Source organism: Ambystoma mexicanum, chromosome 6q (genome assembly GCF_040938575.1).
Source record: "Ambystoma mexicanum isolate Mex_15411 chromosome 6q, UKY_AmexF1_1, whole genome shotgun sequence".
Classification (NCBI taxonomy): Eukaryota; Metazoa; Chordata; class Amphibia; order Caudata; family Ambystomatidae; genus Ambystoma; species Ambystoma mexicanum.
Window position 1 is genome coordinate 1,637,639,431 of NC_090937.1, and position 18,537 is coordinate 1,637,657,967.

At 46.4% G+C, this 18,537-nt stretch overlaps 1 protein-coding gene across 3 annotated transcripts in view; it reads right to left on the bottom strand.

Moving 5' to 3' along the window:
* The window catches only part of LOC138516931 (uncharacterized), a 348,123-nt gene that overhangs the window by 96,443 nt on the left and 233,143 nt on the right, over positions 1-18,537 (bottom strand). For all 3 annotated transcript variants that reach the window (XM_069632397.1, XM_069632396.1, XM_069632395.1), the window contains 2 exons: positions 10,582-10,674; positions 7,939-8,040 (listed from right to left, as the gene is read on the bottom strand). In XM_069632397.1, coding sequence (XP_069488498.1) covers positions 7,939-8,040; positions 10,582-10,674 — 195 coding nt within the window. The remainder of the gene's footprint in view (positions 1-7,938; positions 8,041-10,581; positions 10,675-18,537) is intronic.

Sequence of the window (18,537 nt, forward strand, 5' to 3'; positions counted from 1 at the left end):
TTCCACCCATCACTTTTGTGGTCAGTTTGTTTCTCCTTGTGAGAGAGGGTATGCCCAGACGTGGGTCCCTTGCTCTCTGTGCCACAGGGAACCAGACTGCACCTCACTGAGGAGGTCCAACAAGGCTGAAACATGTCTGGGGTTGCTTGGTTTTCTGTGCAGAGGGGTCCTGGCCTAGCAGTTCAGGCTGGGCTGTTACCTTCGGTGGCGGCAGCTGCTGACTGATTTGCACATGGCTGGTCTCCTTTTGCAATGGCGCAGACGGGCTAAAAAACGGTGGTGTGGAAGGTTGCCCAGAGCAATTGCCAGTGGTTTAGATTCATTCGAAACCTTCCACCCATCACTTTTGTGGTCAGGCCCTTTGCTGGGATGCACACCCAGAGCAGTCCCATTCCCATTGGCCACCATGGTGAGAAGCGCAAACTGTGCCACGTGCCTTTCCCCAATGACCGCGAGGGCCACACCCCGGTGAAGCAGGACTCCTCCTTCTCCCTATTGGTACTCTTTCCTGTGACGTACACCCTGAGCACCTGATTGGCCAAAGGCCATAGTCCCATTTCCATTGGCCAGCATACTGAGAAGCGCAGAATATGGCACATGCCTTTCTCCAAGTAACACAAGGACCGCGCCCCAGTAAAGCAGGAGTCCTTCTTCCTATTGGCGCGCTTTCCTGTGGCGCACACCCTGAGCACCACCTGATAGGACAATCGATACAGTCCCATTTACATAGGCCAGCATGGTGAGAATCGCTGAATGTGGCACGTGCGCGTCCCCCCAAGTACATCGAGGGCCGGGCCAGAGTGAAGCAGGAGTCCCTCTTCCTATTGCCGCACACCCTAAGCATCCGATTGGACAATCCCCACAGTTCCAGTAAACAATATGAAACTAGGTAGGGGATTCGGTGTTCCATCATAGATGTATCAAGGTTTTTGTTTCTTTTTTTGATGTGCGTGCTACTTTTTTTTGTTTTTTTGTATTTTCTCTTTATATGCGTTTTCGTTTGCCTCTCCTCACATTTTTACCACATTATGGTCAATGCTTCTTGCACAGTGTAAAAGAAAACAGCATTTGCCAATGGCCCTCAAATAAATGCAATTTTTACGGAACCACTGCATATTTTGCAACCTCAAAATCTCAGTGGGTGGAGAACATGCCAGCAGTCTGCATAAATTCACGCAACGCATAATTATGTTTATAGCACACCTTCCGACCTCTGGTTGGAGACAAATTACACTGTCATGGACCCATACTCCTCTTGGTGTTATGTATGAGAAAACGACCTTGGCAGTAGGAAAAATACGCATCACTGCGGTCAGCAACCTCTTTAGGTGACGGATTAATTGTCCACACGACATGTAAGCCAAATGTAGACCTCCATAGTGCACCACGACGAAGTCAACGTTCGTGACGGATGCCACATATCTGCAAAGGCGAACCATCCTGCCGAAACTGCAGTCACCCTGACAGGCAGAAAGCCACTCCTTACAACCCGAAATGAGCAGCAACGCCTCTTTGCACACAGTACCTGTGCAGATGGTGCACAAAAGGTATCACCGACAAAAAGCACTGTGCTTCTCTCCATCTTAACCACCCTCACGACACAGTATTTGGACAAAATGCTACCGCCCCTTCCTGTGAACCACACCCTAAACTCCTAATTGCCTATTTCCCACAATTCCATTTCCCTTTCCACCCTGCTCATAATGCGCTTTTCCATCTTCAGTGAGAGCCACGACCCAGTAAAGCACACACAATACTTCTTCCCTTTGCACAGTCATTTTTGCAGCACTCCCCCATTGGGTGCTGTCAAATTTTCAAACACGCCTGCAGCAATTACATACCAAACCTCTGCATTGCACACTGTCATTTCTATACACCACTCCATATTTACCGTTAAACACTCTCAGTACACATTCCGTTTGATTGCAAAGCCCCTCCACCAGAAACTTCTGCTAAAGAATGCATAATTGCAGCATCCACAAAGATCCTAAGACGCACCCAGCACACCTTTGGCCATGCACACAGCAGTGCAGCACTTTCCACACCCACCACAACTCTATACATCCAAGCAAGCGACCATGTGGGCACCTAACATTATGCACAAACGTAACATACGTAGTGGCACTTCAACCCAACTTCCCCATCCCGTAAAAAAAACCATTCACGAAAACGTGTCACACTTAGCAGAATCCACAAACATACCATAGCCTGCACCACCCCTGCGTACTGCCATTCACAAAGTATTGTGTCACTGGCAACCTATGCACAACGGCTTCACAACATTGGCCCTACTTCAATAAATCTCCACACATATAAGCTGCACTTCAACCATACCAACTTTCATACTCACATTACGAACACACTGCACCCTGTGGCCACACTACACAACTTCTCACTGCACCATCTCCTGCTGCACACCAAATACTGTAGCATGTTGCAATTATCACCACAACCATGCAATGCACAATACAGGCTTTGCAACTCACTTTTGGTGCTGTAGCACGTTGACAATGTGCTCCACACCCATTCTCCAAAGATCACCACCCTGTGCCTCATGCATCGTCAAACCTGCATTGCTCCTGTGGGTGTGCTCCTTGCACACATTCCCCGCACCGTAATGCAACCATGCATGTCAGCATGTCACCAACTACCACTATGCACATACGCACCAGTGGCACCAGCACTCCTAACCAACTGCCACACTGCAATGGATATGCACAGCGTTGCATGCAACAGTTACCATAATGCATAAACATTACACTGTCTCTGGCACCCCTACACCCTTTCATTCACATACTATTGTCTTACCCACTTCCACTCAGAAAGTATTGTGTCACTGCCAACTGAACCACAAAAAGTATACAACATTGCCCATACTGCAAGCATTGTGCACACAGCACACTATCCAAGCACATAAGCTGCCCTTCAACGATACCCTCTACAATTTTGATAGTATGCAAATACTGCACCCAGTGCCTAGACTGCGTGACTTTTCACTGCAGCATCTCCAACCACAGGTCACTGCCATGGAGCTATGCAGCAACAAATTGCAACAGTTACCATAATGTACAAACAAAACACTCTCTCCTGCACCCCTGTGCACTTCAATCACATACTATGGGTGTACCCACTTCCATTCACAAAGTATTGTGCCACTGCCAACCTACCCACATTCTGTTTGCAACACTGGCCTATAATAGCTGAAATGTGCTGCACAACCATTCCTTAAAGGTCGCCACCCTCTAACAGATGCAGTCAAAAATGCATTACTGCCGTGGCTGTCCTCAAGGCCTAGGCTCTTGAGTGCATGGTCTACGGCCTTTGGCCATGCACCCAATCGTCTAGACCTTGAACACAACCACAGCAACGTAATGCCACCATGTCAGCAACTACGACAATCCACATACACACCACTGCCATCAGCAGTCCTATCCAACTAGCACACCGCCATGGAGCTATGCAGCAACAAATTGCAACAGTTAACATAACGCCCATGTGGCCAGATAACATTATGCACAAACGTAACAGGCGTAGGTAGCAGCACTTCACCCTAACTCCCCTACACCTTAGAACACCCATTCACAAAAACAGGTCACAATTAGCAGAATCCACAAACATACCACAGCCTCCACCACCCCTACCCACAGCCATTTACAAAGTATTGTGTCACTAACCTCAACATTGGCCTACTTCAACAAATCTGCACACAGCATAGGCCTTGAACATACCACAGCAATGTAATGCCACCATGCATGTCACCATGTCAGCAACTACTAAAATCCACATACACACCACTGCCACCAGCACTCCTACCCAACCTGCGCACCACCAGGGAGCTATGCAGCAACACATTTCAACAGTTAAAATAATGTACAAACAAAACACTCTCTCCTGCACCCCTGTGCACTTTCATTCACATACTATGGGCGTATCCACTTCCATTCAGAAAGTACTGTGTCACTGCCAACCTACCCACATTCTGTTCGCAACACTGGCCCTACTGCAACCAATCTGCACAGACCACACTATGCAAGCACCACCCTCTACCAGATGCAGAGTCAAACATGCGTTCCTGCGGTGAGTATGTTGCAGTCCTACACTCTTAAGTGTATGCCCTACAGCCTACGACCTTCGGCCATGCACCCAATAGTGTAATACTACCATAGACCCACAGCACCTTCATTCACCCATGCATGCCACTATGTGCCCAATTACCGCATTCCATCCGGAGCGCACAGCCACCGCACTGCCACCCAACCTATGTCATGTGCAATTCACTCCTCTTCTGCAATTGACCTGTCACCACTCACCACGAAGAGAGGTTGCCGCAAACAGGTTGCGACAGAAGCTATGGGGCAGTTACGACAGCTGCCTCCAAACACCACACAAAGTACTCGCCTATATATGTCACATGAACCACTTATCATCCCCCACCCGTTCCCTCCATTATTGCCGCCAACACATTACATATGGTACATTTTCCAGATCCTTCCGCCGCTGCACTGTCCTCCGATACACCATGGTGGCTTTCCCAAAAAATGTTGATGCACATCATGCTTCCCTCCAGCCAACCACCGGCCGCGTCTGAACTTCTGACAGCATGCCGTACCGCGAGCCAATGACACTTCTGTCCGTGGAGTGAACAGGGATATGGGTCTGCGGAGCGGACCCAGATATCACAAGTTTTTTGGGACGTGCATTTCAGTATTTTGCACAAATATTACTCATCTGATTTCCACCGAACACACAAAAGAACGCCTTCTGACCCAAGCCCCCGCTCCTGCCGCAAATTTGTTGAAAATCCGTCCAGCCCGTTGGCCTGTAGCCGTGCTCAAAGTTTTTCCCCATTCAGTCTATGGAGAAAAAAAAAATGGGGACCCCTCCTACAACTTTGGCCCCTCCCGCACGAAACCTTGCCAAACTTGGCAAAAAGATTCAGAGCCCACCATATACTTTTTTTGCAAAGATTGGTGAGGATTTGTCCAGGGGGAGCAAAGTTATAAGCCGCCGAAAAAGTATTCTTCCTATAAATTTAGCAACTTAACCATAACTACACGGCCTCTACCGCGTGTCGTGTGATAAAGACTGTTATCACTTACATAGTGTGTGGACATTTCTTTGTGGGTGCTTGGGGACTACACTGTACTTAAGAACCAGCCTGCATCACCTCCTGATAGCTAGGCCTTGATTGCTCGTCCAATGCTACCAACAATAGAGAATCTTGGCTGGGGTCCTCTGTGCCTCTCCTCTACCATATAGAGAGCAGGAGTACAGACACCCCCTCCAGTCTTTACAATTGGGATAGGTAATTATGCTTAGATTTACTGAGAATATGCACACTGGAATGGCCAAACTGGGAGTTGTATATGCCGATCTGGGAGCAACCTGGTGTTGGGACAGAATTGCTTCTGTGGAGTTTGTTTCCTAACTTTGGGTGTGCCCTTCTTTTGGCTGGATTCCTTGGTTTATTTCCCTAAAGCCAGGTTTAATCCACAACCTGACAGTGTATCTGTATGTACAGACTCAGTAACCCTTATGGCTCCCAAGGCAGGGATTCTCGCCTAGCGTCCCAGAAAAAGTACCCATTCTTTGTTAGACATGTAGCTAACTGTCCTTTTTAGAACTCCCCACCCCACCCTCCATTGACACAAAATACAGAGGTTGTCTCTTTTTACCTCCAAAACTAGAGGGTTCAAGGGACTATTGCATGTCCATTGTGTGAAAGGAAGACATCTTAGGCCACTGGATGCCCGTCAGCGTGAAACCATTTGTGACCGATATAGGCAGATATCAGTCTAGGGGAGTGTACATTATTTTGTGAGAGACTACCAGAAAGCGTGGGTGTGTTTGAAACAAATAGTCAACCAATGGCCGACCATCCCTCAGAATATGTGTGAGATTGGGCGCTGTATTCACTCGCCGTCTCCCGGAGGGATTTAAGCAACCCCAACCCATTACCAACTCGCCTTGTATACGACCTGAAGTCTCTACCTGCACTTAGAAGTCCTGATGGTCGAGTAAGGACTGAAGCTCCGGAAGTTCCTGACTGCCTGCATCACCTGATCCAGAAGCGGTTTCCCCTCCATTGCCAAGACTGAATACTCAGTGAAAACCAACCAGACTTCCTCCCAAGACAGCAGGCAAGTGCCTAGTTCCAGCTCCCTAGTCTTGGAAGCTCATTGGACTTACGGCTCATATCCTGCACGGCCAAACTCCCCTCCTGGCCCCTCCTTCCATGGCTGGCTCCTCTCCAGGGAGACTTTACAAGCAAATCTTTAATATTTGTTCTTCCTTGGGGTTCTCAAGCCGCCAGCCATCCTCTGAAGCCCAGTCATGTGCCAAAGGGCCATAGGGAAACCTTGCATTGACTACTGCATGCGATCTACACTTCAGCTGCCCCTCCAGGCTCGGACACTGGAACGGGGGAAACAAATCGTGAATAATCATCCTCCAAGGTCTTGGTGTCCCTTGTACACTGGTGCATCATCGCTACGGCCAAAGGTTGTCCCTAAAGAATGTGCGCAGTAACTGCGTCTGGAAACCAACTGCTGCAGAAATGCTTCTATGGTCAAGGGATATTGCTGTACTGGCTCATTGGCATTACTGGCAAGTGCTTGGTTTTCTTTTTCGTCATCAAGGGTCTTTTGTGGGTATCACACCTGCAAACTTCAGAAACTGCTTATAGGGACTATGCTCCATCTGTGTCTGATACTACATTTTCCTTTGTAGGCCAGTCTTGCTGAAACCTGGACAACTCTTGGAACTGTTACATCACATCATCTTTACTTACCTGTACATGCAGTAATGTTGCCCTTTACCTTTTCCTCTATAAATACTATATTGTTAGGATAATAGCGTGGACATTAGATCATTGGCTATAAATGAAGTCTGTACTTAACGGTTTACCACGCCATTCTATCGTCTGCTCGGCCACAACTAGCACTTGGAACCAGGTGCACACGAGTCAGTCCCTGGCAGCACCAAAGTCCGAAGATACTGCCACTTTGATTCAACTAGACCATGAGTGCTGTACACCATTCTGTAGGCTCACGCGATGTTCGAAATTGCAAGGAGCTATTTAGTGCCCGATTAAAGCCAAGGCGACCCAGGTTAGCTTGATACCAGGATCTACTTGGACTCCCCAAGCACATGGTTCGATTCAAACATAGCTTTAATACTACATGTGTAGGTTTGGGAATGTGTATAAAAGCGAATAAAGGACACACCCAAGACATTTAAAGGATATTGGATAATATAGAATGAACCACATGTGTTTGCATCTTGCACACAAATTAGGTTTGCTTTGCTCAGTACTACCCTCCTGGGTTCCCAGACGCAGCTTCTGCCTAAAGGATGATGCCTGCTACCCAGGAGCTGGTTTGTGTTCCTTTGTGTCACGCCTACAGCGATTTCCCTTTGCCTAGCAGCTAAAACATGAGGGTTTCAGCAGAAGTATTTGATTTTCTCAATTTTAGATTGCCCATAGGTGGCAAGCTCAAATTGCCTTTCTGGTTAAAGCTGTTTTCAGCAAGAAGTTCTATGTTCAATACACAGAAAGATATGGTCTGCTTCAGCAAATTGAACAGCTGCATGCAAGCACGGTGCTACAGGATGAAACGGGCACGGTTTCCTTGCCACAAATGCCATGCAAGGGCGAACGCATCTAGCACCTCAATGTGTGAGGAAACCATTAGCATTGCTGGCAAGGGAAGCGCTACCCAGAGGATGTGTTTAAGTTCCCCATGACTCCTAACTCCTCAAGGAATAACAAAGATGTTGTTGCCACCATGGATTTTCACTAGTGTCTCTGGTTTGGCAAATGGTTAAAGTGTTGTTACTAGGTGCAGTGTGAAGTTACATTTCTTGCCAGTAGGATCTCAATACCTGTAACTTACTATGATTTCTGAAAATGTATTGATTTTATTAACTCAGCCTTACCGTTTATTAACTGTTCCACCTTTTTTTGGCACCAGGACACCAACTCCATGAAGATGCAGCTTAATAGCACCACCAGTATGATGACGTGGATCGCTGTGATGCCTGAACAGAAATATTAAGATGAATACACAAAATAAATGATAGTGGAGATAGATCAGATCTTTCTATTAAATGCAAATTTTCAACATAGAATGAGTTTCAATAGAAAAAATACAATTCCATTTCCCAAACTAACAAGCAAACCTGACAAATGTTGAAGCACATGCATTAATATACCGCAGCACCAACCGCTTTCCAATATCTCTGCAGAACTCACACCACCAAGGCCCATCACCAACTAGCAAACCACACCACAGCAATTGCATCCATATCAGTCTTAGAATCCCCGGCAAGATCCCAAAGTCGACGCTCATTACTTCCCACCCAGAACAGCCTATCCACAACCTGGAGACACTCTTCAGCAGTCAGACCCAGTGTCTCAACCCCACCCCCTCCCAAGACCCCTTCATTCCACCCCTCTAGGCCCATCATGAACGTCCTCATCCCAAATGCCAATAGTCAACTCAAAGCCAGTTGTCCTCTGGTCCTGTGAGGCCCATCATCCACATGTCATCCTGTCCATGCAAGCATCATTGCCTTTGAAGCACTCCCCTGCCACTTCCCTTCTCTCGCAGACAATTATTTCAACGATACAAGCACAACCACATTCTCGGCCAGGCACCACCATGCCATCACATGTTCACTACATCTTCCTTGGAGATTTAACTTCCCAGAGTACACCTTCACCAAGACCATGAAATACCGAAATTCAACCAGCTCACAACCGAGGGAACATGCTGAATTTCATCTCATCCATACCAACCCACCAATCCAACACCTCTACAAATGACCTCACCATTCCATCCTCAACCCTCCAAAGACTGCTATTTAAAAGTTCTCACAGAAGACATGGTGAAACATACCACCACCACCCTGTCAGCACCGCAACGACATCAGTGAATGCACCATGCTGCTACCATCTCGCCGCACCTTAAAGTCACATTAATGCCCCAGAAAAACAATGTTTCTGTGATATTGCAGCAATAGTTTTTTAAAAGCATATTTAAATTTAAATGCCAAAAAACACTACCCACATCTTCTAGAACTGGGGTCATTTACAACTCACTTCTGCTATAATATTTGGGGAAATGTTGGCTGGTGGTCAGGGACAATTAAGCATACAATTTTACCGGGTCATTTAATCACATCTGGCAGAGGTACAGGCCAACCTAAAAGACGATCTAAATGTTAGTCCTAGGACATTACCAGAGCCAGTAATGCCCCGCCCATATTGCTATTCGCAACCCAGCATGTTTTTCCAGGATGTAAATAAAATTGTTTTTTCAATGTGTGAAATGGCGTGTTATTAGAGAACGCACGTAATGTCCTCCGAGACTGACAAATCACCTCCATGTACTCTAGTCTCTAAGAAGCACTCCACACAGCATACCATTAAGCCCTTATCGGCATACTGCACAACTGCACAGCAAGCTGGGAGAATGTCCTCAGCTGGATAACTCCTACCCTGAAGGCCATCAGTATATCCATGGCATGTCAGTCACCTGTGAAATCCCACAAGCTACCATCCTTTCACCAAATGGTATTCAATGTATTCTATGCACTCCCATTCCCCTGTTCCCCCCAACCCTCTGGAGTACAGTTCTTGGAAAGGCACAACATTCACATCGCCAATAAGCACGTGAGGCTCAAGTCCACATGAAAATGTCATCCATCTAAATAATACATTGACTCCATGCCTGTTTCACTGTGCTAGACCTGGATGCACAGGGTGCACCTCCAACTCAACTAACCTAAGCTAACTAGCTTACTAGGTGCCATCAACCTTACAGGCTACATCGCTGCGGACAACCTACGCTTGGTGTCTGGGCTTCCGAACAGTATCCACTCCTTCAAAACATTGAGGAAAACTTAAAGCATGGTGCAAACTCTTTCCACTGCAGAAAATCAACTCCTCCAAGTTGACACTGTTTACGTTCACCATACAAGTCCTGGTCCTCTTTCCTAGATGATAGAAGACAATTCCCTGCTCACTGCTTACACAACAACCCCCCTCCCCCACCTAGTATCTATAAGAAGCATCAACCACTCTCGAAATTATTAATGAAAAGGTTTTACAGTCCATCAAAATGCAAACAAAACCCAAAAGATGTGTTGTAGATATGGGGCTCTTACAGTATAAGACTGCCAGTCAAGAAAATGTCCCCCTCTCCTCTTCATGTATTTCTGCAAGGCATTTGCAAATGCTAGCATATTCAGCATGGCACAGGCTATGCTGTCGCTATATGGCCCACCAGATGTTTTGAACTGCTACTTCCCAGGGATCATGGAAGTTAAAGTCCAAAACACCTGTAGCGCAGCATGTAGCATCAGGACACACCAATGAATTGCTCAAGATGTTAACTTTGAGGTGTACATTTAGGTTGCTGCCTTTGGTGCACTGTAGGAGCCGTGGTGTTCTTAGGAATTTCTGGACTGACCCTGTGTTGGCCATCTTAAGAATAGGTCATATCTAAAGTTTGACAACTCACCGCATTCCCACACTTCCCACTGTGAAAGGTACCACCATTTTATACTTATACTTACCATAGGACACAGAGAAGACTTGCCCCAAAATGTATGAAATTGAGGAACCAACCAGGAAGAGTGCCCAGCAGACAACTCCAATCTTTTCATGCTCTTTAAATGACAAAAAGAACATTATTAGGTCCCTGAGGCTGTCACAAGATCAACATTATTCCACCAACAAGCAGTCTAGCCAATACAGCTTAATTTTTACAAACCTAGTTAAAACCTTGCAGGGTCAGCCATTCTTCTGTAGAGCTCTTCCTAGAGGGAAGACTTACCCACGGTTTCTGATAAGGTGGCAAACATCATCTTGGCAGGTTGTCATGCTGCTCAACCATGGCTTTGAAATCTTAGTTATGAAATTGCATGCAGCCTATGTGGCATGACAAGAAACTAGCATGGCTCATTGAATCCATTCTTTTACCAGGTCTCAAATGTGTACTACCCATTTAGTCTGATAATAGGCTTGTTTTGACACAAAATGGTGTGTTAGCATGTGGAGACTTGAGGGGGGGTGCAAGTGACTTTAAGCCTAGCTTGCATCTGGGTTTTTTTTCACGCATTTTACATTTTTAAGACAAATCTGATGACTAAGAAGCCATGTAAACTAAGCAACAAACAGCAGCAGGATAGATCTATTTTCCTTTTCTCCAGCCATTGTTACCATCATCCTAAAGCGGTATTCATAGGTTGAATGAAGAAGGGTCTCTCGGATATCCTCAACTTTGATGCATTACAGTTGATGCATCAAAGTTGAGGCTAAAAGGTCATGCTTCGAAAACACTTTCCTTCATACCTCTGCTTGGCGAAAGAGTGCCCATTAAGAAGGTGGATGGTTCTGCTAGATGGGTGACTGGCCGGAAGCGCGCATCCTCTCCACTCAGTCATTAGATGAAGTAGGTTCTGAGGGTCAGGTAGCTGCCGGTGTTGTGAACGGAGTGGCATGTGCGAATGTTGAAAGCACCGCTCCAGGAAAGACTTTGGAAGTCAGAGTATTTTACTCTCCATTTTATTTTTTAAAAGGGAGAGACAATATCAATAAAGGGGAGGGAAAGGTGGACAAGGGGGATAAACAAAATGGGGAAAGATGAAGTTAACAGGGGTCTGGCTGTGGGCACACTAAATGTAAAAGGCTTAAACTCACCAACAAAGAACTGTAGTGCGAGGGAATTGTAAGGCATCCCTTGATGTGCAATTTTGTGCTATTTTTACAGGAAACGCGACAGGTGAAGGGGGAAGAGCAGGCTCTGAAAGGTGTGGATATAGGACAGGTCCACTGGGCCTCCAGGCCGACCAAGAGAGGGGGCGTGGGACTGGTCCTGCATAAACAATGTAGACTATAGAGTGTGTAGTGACCAAACTACTGGAAGGACGGCTGCTGATACTGCAGGGCACTTTAGAAGGGGCAAGATTATTACTGGCCACGGTATACGCGCCCAACCAGGGGCAAGCGCATTTCATACAGAGAGCACTGGATGCGGTGCAAAGGCAGGAAGCAGAGCTATATATCATAGGAGATTTTAATTCCTGGTCGAACGAAACATGGGATAGAAAAGAAAAGGGAGAGAAAGGGTCTCAGGACAAAGGAAATAGACTATGACGTGTGGAGAATGCAAGACCTGTAAGAGGCTATATCTTTTTCTCTACACCGCACACGACATACACCAGGATTGATTATTTACTCCTGAACAGGGATCAGGGGACTAGTGTGACAAGAAGCGATATCAGACCAGTGGGCTGGATCTACCATGATATGGTCCGGATGACCCTAGATATAGAAGGGCTGCACAGACCAGATAGCAACTGTTACTCTGGAAAGATCCACTTTTTGCATACCAACTAGCTTAAGCAATAGCTATAATACTTCGAGATAAACAATACTGGGAAGGTGCGTGCGTGGGTAGTCTGGGATGCGGGGCAAGCAACTTGGAGAGGGCTATTGATAAGGGTCGTCGTTCAACGGAAAAGACGTCTACAGGAAGAAAGACTTTGAAAAGAGATAGTTGTGGGGGGGAGGAAAGGACGCATGCTAGGGGAGGAAGGGTAGAAGAGATGAGGGAGGAATTGCTGTCAAAGAGGGCGGAATTGAAAGCGCTAGGGATGGGGGAAACCCTGGGGAAGCTAAGATCCCTTAAACAGAAATACTACGAAAAAGGGGACAAAGCGATTGCACTTTTAGCAGCAAGCCTCTGGGCGCATATGGCAGAAAGATGGGTGTCCACTCTGGAGGACCCCAAAGATGGTCCTAGGAGCATATCAAAAGAAATAGCGGAAGGCTTCGCCCAATACTATGAGAAGCTCTATTATAAATCAGAAATCCCCAAGGAGGAAACTACAGAGGGGGGAGTATGTGAGGGATGTGAAAATGATCAGGCTCACATGCCCAGAGGTAGACCACCTAGAGAGCCTGCTAATCGCTGATGAGGTTCAGGAGGCGATCGCTCGCCCCCCCCCCCCATATGGAAAGGCACCAGGAGATATGCAAGGGTCATGATACAACACATGGTGAAGCTATTTAATCATATCCTGGACACGGGGGAGGCGCCGGCAACATTTAGCAGAAAGCTGATAATGGTAATACTGAAGGAAGGGACCCAGCCCAAAGCTCATATTGTACCATCTCTTAAACGTGGACGAGAACATATTCACACGAGTCTTAGCAATACGATTCGAAGAGAAAATGCCCTGTATTGTCCACCCAAACCAAATGGGATTTATAACGGGAAGACGGGTACAGACGCGATACAGAAAACCTTGGATCTCATGGAGCAGGTCAAAGGGGACCGGCCGAGTATACTCTGAGTTTAGATGCAGAGAAGGCCTTCGACTGGGTTGAATGGGGCTTCCTATTTGCAATACTTGCGAAAGGTAGGGATTGGGGACAGAATGTTTCAGGCTATTGGTGCGATCTACTGAGGCCCCATAGCGAGGGTGGTCGTGAATGAAAAAGTCCAGGGAAATCGAACTCAGTAGGGGCACAAGGCAGGGTGTCCCTTGTCACCCCTCTTTTCGCTCTGACGATGGAGCCCCTAGAGGAGAAAATACTGAAGGACGGCCAGATAGGCGGCATTAAGTTGGGAGAAGATAGCCACGAAATAAGTATGTATGCAGACGACGTACTGTTATACCTCTCAGATATCTGCATTAGTCCCAAGGGTACTTCAGATATTGGAGGACTACGGGAGAGTATCAGGATTTTATGTAAATGTAAGCAAGTCGGTTCTCATTCCCTCGAGAGGCGAAACTGGGGAAAAGAGGGCAATGGGGCGGCCAGGGGATACCGCTGGAAGATGAAAGATTGGGGGCGAGAATACCAAAGGAGCTAGACAGACTATACGAGCTGAACTTTTCCCCCACTGCTGCACAGGCTTTTCGGTGAACTGGAAACATGGTCGAGGCTTACCATTTCATGGCTGGGCAGACTAAATGCTGTTAAGATGACAGTTCTCGCCGGGTAATCTACCTATACCAGGCGTTGCCAATTGAGCTACCGGACCTACACATTACAGAGTTAAGAAGGAGAATTGGGACATTTCTATGGCAAGGGAAGAAATAGAGGGTGGCATATAGAATATTGGTACAGCCCAAAGAGAAGGGTGGAATGGGCCTTCCCGACATGCGCACCTACTATAGAGCGGCACAGTTTCGAGCCTTGGGTGGACAAGCAGAAGCAGTGGTTGAGTATCAAACTACCAATGGAGGCGGGTTACGCTGGGGGAATGGCTATGGGCACTGCAAAAAACTATCACTAAAAAGGTAAAGGCACAGCATTCAGGCCGCTGTGCAGGGTTAAAAAGGAAATGTCAGGAGTCACAACCTTGCTGTGCCCACTGAATCGTATATGCCCCTCTCCCTCTCCCCCAATACATGATTACATCCCAGATCACGGTAGATTCCAGGATTGGTTTGAGGCGGGACTGGAAAGAGTATGGCAAGTGCTCAAGAAGGGTGAATTTATAGAGATAGCGGAACTTGAGGAGAACATGGCCATAGGTAAGATCTCAGTATTCAAATATTTGCAGCTTAAAGGTGTGCTGATGTCAGGAAAATGAAAGGACAAACTGCAAAGGAAAATGACGGGCACAGAAACAGTACTGAGCTCAATGAGGGGAGCAAAGGTGTTAATATCTCAACTGTACTAGGCACTATTGGAGGTGCAGGGAGAGGGCATAGAAACATTTAGGGGGAAATGGGAGAGGGATGAGGGATATAGGAATGGAAATGGATGTCGACCAGTTGAGAAAGCTATGCGAGTGTGCACCGAACATCCATTGCATGTCAGTACAAGTTGCACGGAATCAAACGTTTATACAGGTGGCAATAGGACCCAATAAAACTATCTAAAATAGTTGTATCTACTGCCTGTGCTGTCGTAGGGCCTAGTGCGATGGTCGATTGTTTTCTACCTCTCCTTCCTTTCTCCTCCCCTCTTCTTATGCGATTCTCCAGAGATGTCAGGCCTAGTACAGTAATTGCCTGTCTGCTCCCATTTCCCTCCTGTCTGTGTCTTGGCACTTGCACTGTCTGGGGTGTCACTAGGCCGAGTGCAATGGCTAATCTTAGCATTCTTGTTGCTCATGGCCTGTTGGAGTGTTTTCCATTGTTCTCCCCCTTTGTTCCCCCCCTTGTCGTGAAGCGCATTGTGTGTGGCTGCTGCATAAATAAACTATATCATATCACTATGCTTACTCTCTACTCTACACCATCACTCAATTAGAGTGCAGCTACACCCCTCGATCAATTTGGCCTAGCTGCTCACATACGAACACTATCCCATGAATACCTCATCATCCTAATAAAAACGCAGCTATATCCCACGACAAACCGGCCTAGCTGCACACATAAGCATCCCACAGGCCTAACGCAGCCAGAATCCAGTCATGGTGTCCACCCACAAGACTGCACACATTGAACCAAGATCAATACCACCACACCTAATGCTAGGATGCAGCTACCATCAGGCAATTAAATCAGTGCGCACACAACTGGTGCATCCAAGCACCCTTCGACCCCCCTACTCTCTCAACTGACTTGGACTACGGTCCCAGAGGGCGTACAACCTACCAGAGCTTCGAGGTCATACCAATGATATATAGAGTGCTATATAAATGCCAAATAACATAACAATAACATAACATAACATATGGGCCAAGGACAGGAGACTATCTTGTGGTATGACCATTGGCGTTTGTAGAGACAAGACCATCTTACTACCGCCAAATGATAGGAGATTACAGGTACACATCGTTGATGGGTGACAAGACATTGATGCCTAAGAAGAGGACTATAGATTAACATTGTCAAGCCACTAGTAGACCTTGGAACCTAGGCACTAACTGTGGTGTGTTCAGACACTGATGCACCTATAAAGGGTAATGTGAATCTATAGGCTATTGTAATGAGTCTCCCGCATCTTAGAGGTCCGAGGGTCGGACAGGACTATTGAGCCTTTCCTTAAATTGCATAAAATGGTGATTTATAACACAAGCTAAGTACGTGTTTGCTCAGTGCCACAAGGGTGATATGTATGTTGCCGGTCCATTTGGAATATTCCAAATATACTGTACATATATGTAATCTGTGACCTGAAATGTACAACATGTCATTCGACTCTGTTGATGACCAGAGATGACAGCGCCTCGATGCCTTATGGGCTGCAAGTGCGCTTAACAAATGCAAATCAATAAATAAAAATAAATGACAGATACATAGTCACTATTGGTTCATCATTATACTGTGAGGTGCTAAGAAACATTTGTTTAATTGTGCATCTTTGATATATGTGGTGTATATTAGGGTTTGTTCACCTCTCCATTCACCCCCTGAGCCCCATATCCTCCAACGAGGGACGCTCCCTCTGGTAGATTGCGAACTGCATTGTACTGCAGGTGGGTCCTCCACATCTAGAGATGGTGCCCGTTTTTCCTTTCACCTGCGGCTCTTAGTGCGGGCCACTAACCTCGAAAAGGACTCGTGTGTGCCGGGTAACCATAGCTACCAACACGCCGGCCTGGCAGCTCTTCTAACGGGACTAAGGCACTTTGCCGCCTCCCCCAGGACAGTGCACCTTTATATGTTTTATTGGCAGGAACACTCATTAGTCAGTCTGCACTACCCTCCAGCGGGTACTCTTGATTAGTACCGTTTGACCATAATCCAGCAACTGCACGTTTGGCGTGGTTCTACTACAGGTAGACTATATATTTTTATTACCATCTATGATACTATTTTTTACATGGGTATATTGTCAACCCACCCCTTTGGGGTGAGCGCCGTGACAGATGTTATTATCTTTACGCTAACCCCTTCAGAGCATGTATCTATGTTATTGCTGGCGACTACACCACCAAAAGCCGCTTCCTGCCGGGGACCACTTCGCCGATAAAATCAATATGGTCCTTACATCTTATGAACCTACTCGATCCAGTAGGGCAAGACTCTGCCTTTGCCTAGTTTTTAACCCAAGCTACAACTACAGGTATGCTATTTCTACTGTTCCCCCGCCTATTTTAGTCTGTTCTTGAGAGCCATTTGTCCTGTGAGCGAACGAAAAGCTAATCCTTTGCTTTTCTTGCAGCCACGCCTAAGGAATATTTATTTATCCTTCTACAACCCAGCCCAAGAGTTGTACGCCCCAACAAGAACCCTCTCAAGGGAACTTTTGTGCTTGGGATTTGGTTCTGTGTTCAGTTGTTGAAATGTCTGAGATGCAAATTAGCACTGGTAGCTTACCCCGACTCCTTTTTCTTTTAATTTTGACAGGCCTTGTTCGTTGCCCATACATAAGGTGTATGTTCGATAGGAATTCAGTGTGAAACCCGTTCTCCTGAGGAATGTTCTGTGTATGTGACATCCACAAACTGAAACATGTCGAAACTTTTTGTCTCTGTATACTAACAGAGTCACACAACAGACATCATTTGTTAAATAGATTAACCTGTGCAGACAGTGATCCTTTACTGTGCATTTTCTTACCCAATGATTGAAGTGTAGCCATTTGTGGGCTTTATGGTGTATTCCTATGTTTTGAAGTACCAGCCATAGTACTCACATTTCTATTACTGATTTTCCATGTATGTTGATTTAATACTTATTTTATCTATGTTCTAATTTATTAAAATGCCTCGTTTTTTTGATATTGAATGTCACACGTTTTTTACTAGACCTGTCACCGAATGATTTATTTCCTTAATATTTAATGGTCATTGGTGGGATCATGGAACTCTAAACGGCATTATGTGGTAAGATGCAACCCCCCTCCCATTAAGGCCAGTAAGTTAGAAGAGACTAAGGAAAACCAGTTTTGCAGATTAGCGCGGCATTTGGCTGGAAAATTACTTTCAAGTGTCCCAAGCAACAAGTGAGATCCACAGAAGACCCTTGATGATTTAGAGGAGAATGGGAATAAAAAGGATTGTTGGGAACATACTAGAGTCAGGAGCGTAATACCCCAGGACACAAAAAGCAGTTTTGCAACTGGCTGTTAGGTGTTTCCAGGAGAGTTTACTCTACACGTTGAGACCACCTTCTGTTTCCACAATGACATACAGGTGGTGTAGGAGGAACCCAAGACCCTTGGCAAGGACAATTCTCTTTGGCTGCGATCCTATATTTGGGAATCAGAGGAGGTGAACTGTAGAGTAATAGTGGATGCAAATTCTGGCATTGTAGACTGGCACAGGATTTGGCTTCTGGGGGATATCAGTTCCCACCAGGGATAGGAGAGCTGCAGTTGGTCACCTTCAAGGCAGGGCTTCCTTGTCCGATTTGGTGGAGCATCAAATGACACTGGTGCACCAAGTTAGTGGGTAAGAGGGTCTGCTATAAGCCCTCCGGGGGCAGTGAGAACACAGCACCCAATCTTACACCAAGAATCAGGAAAGCAGAAGGATGGTCAGCCACTGACAGACGACCCTTCTATGCGCACAGAAGCATTCTGAAAGTCTTACCACAGAAAAAGCAATGACTCCACAA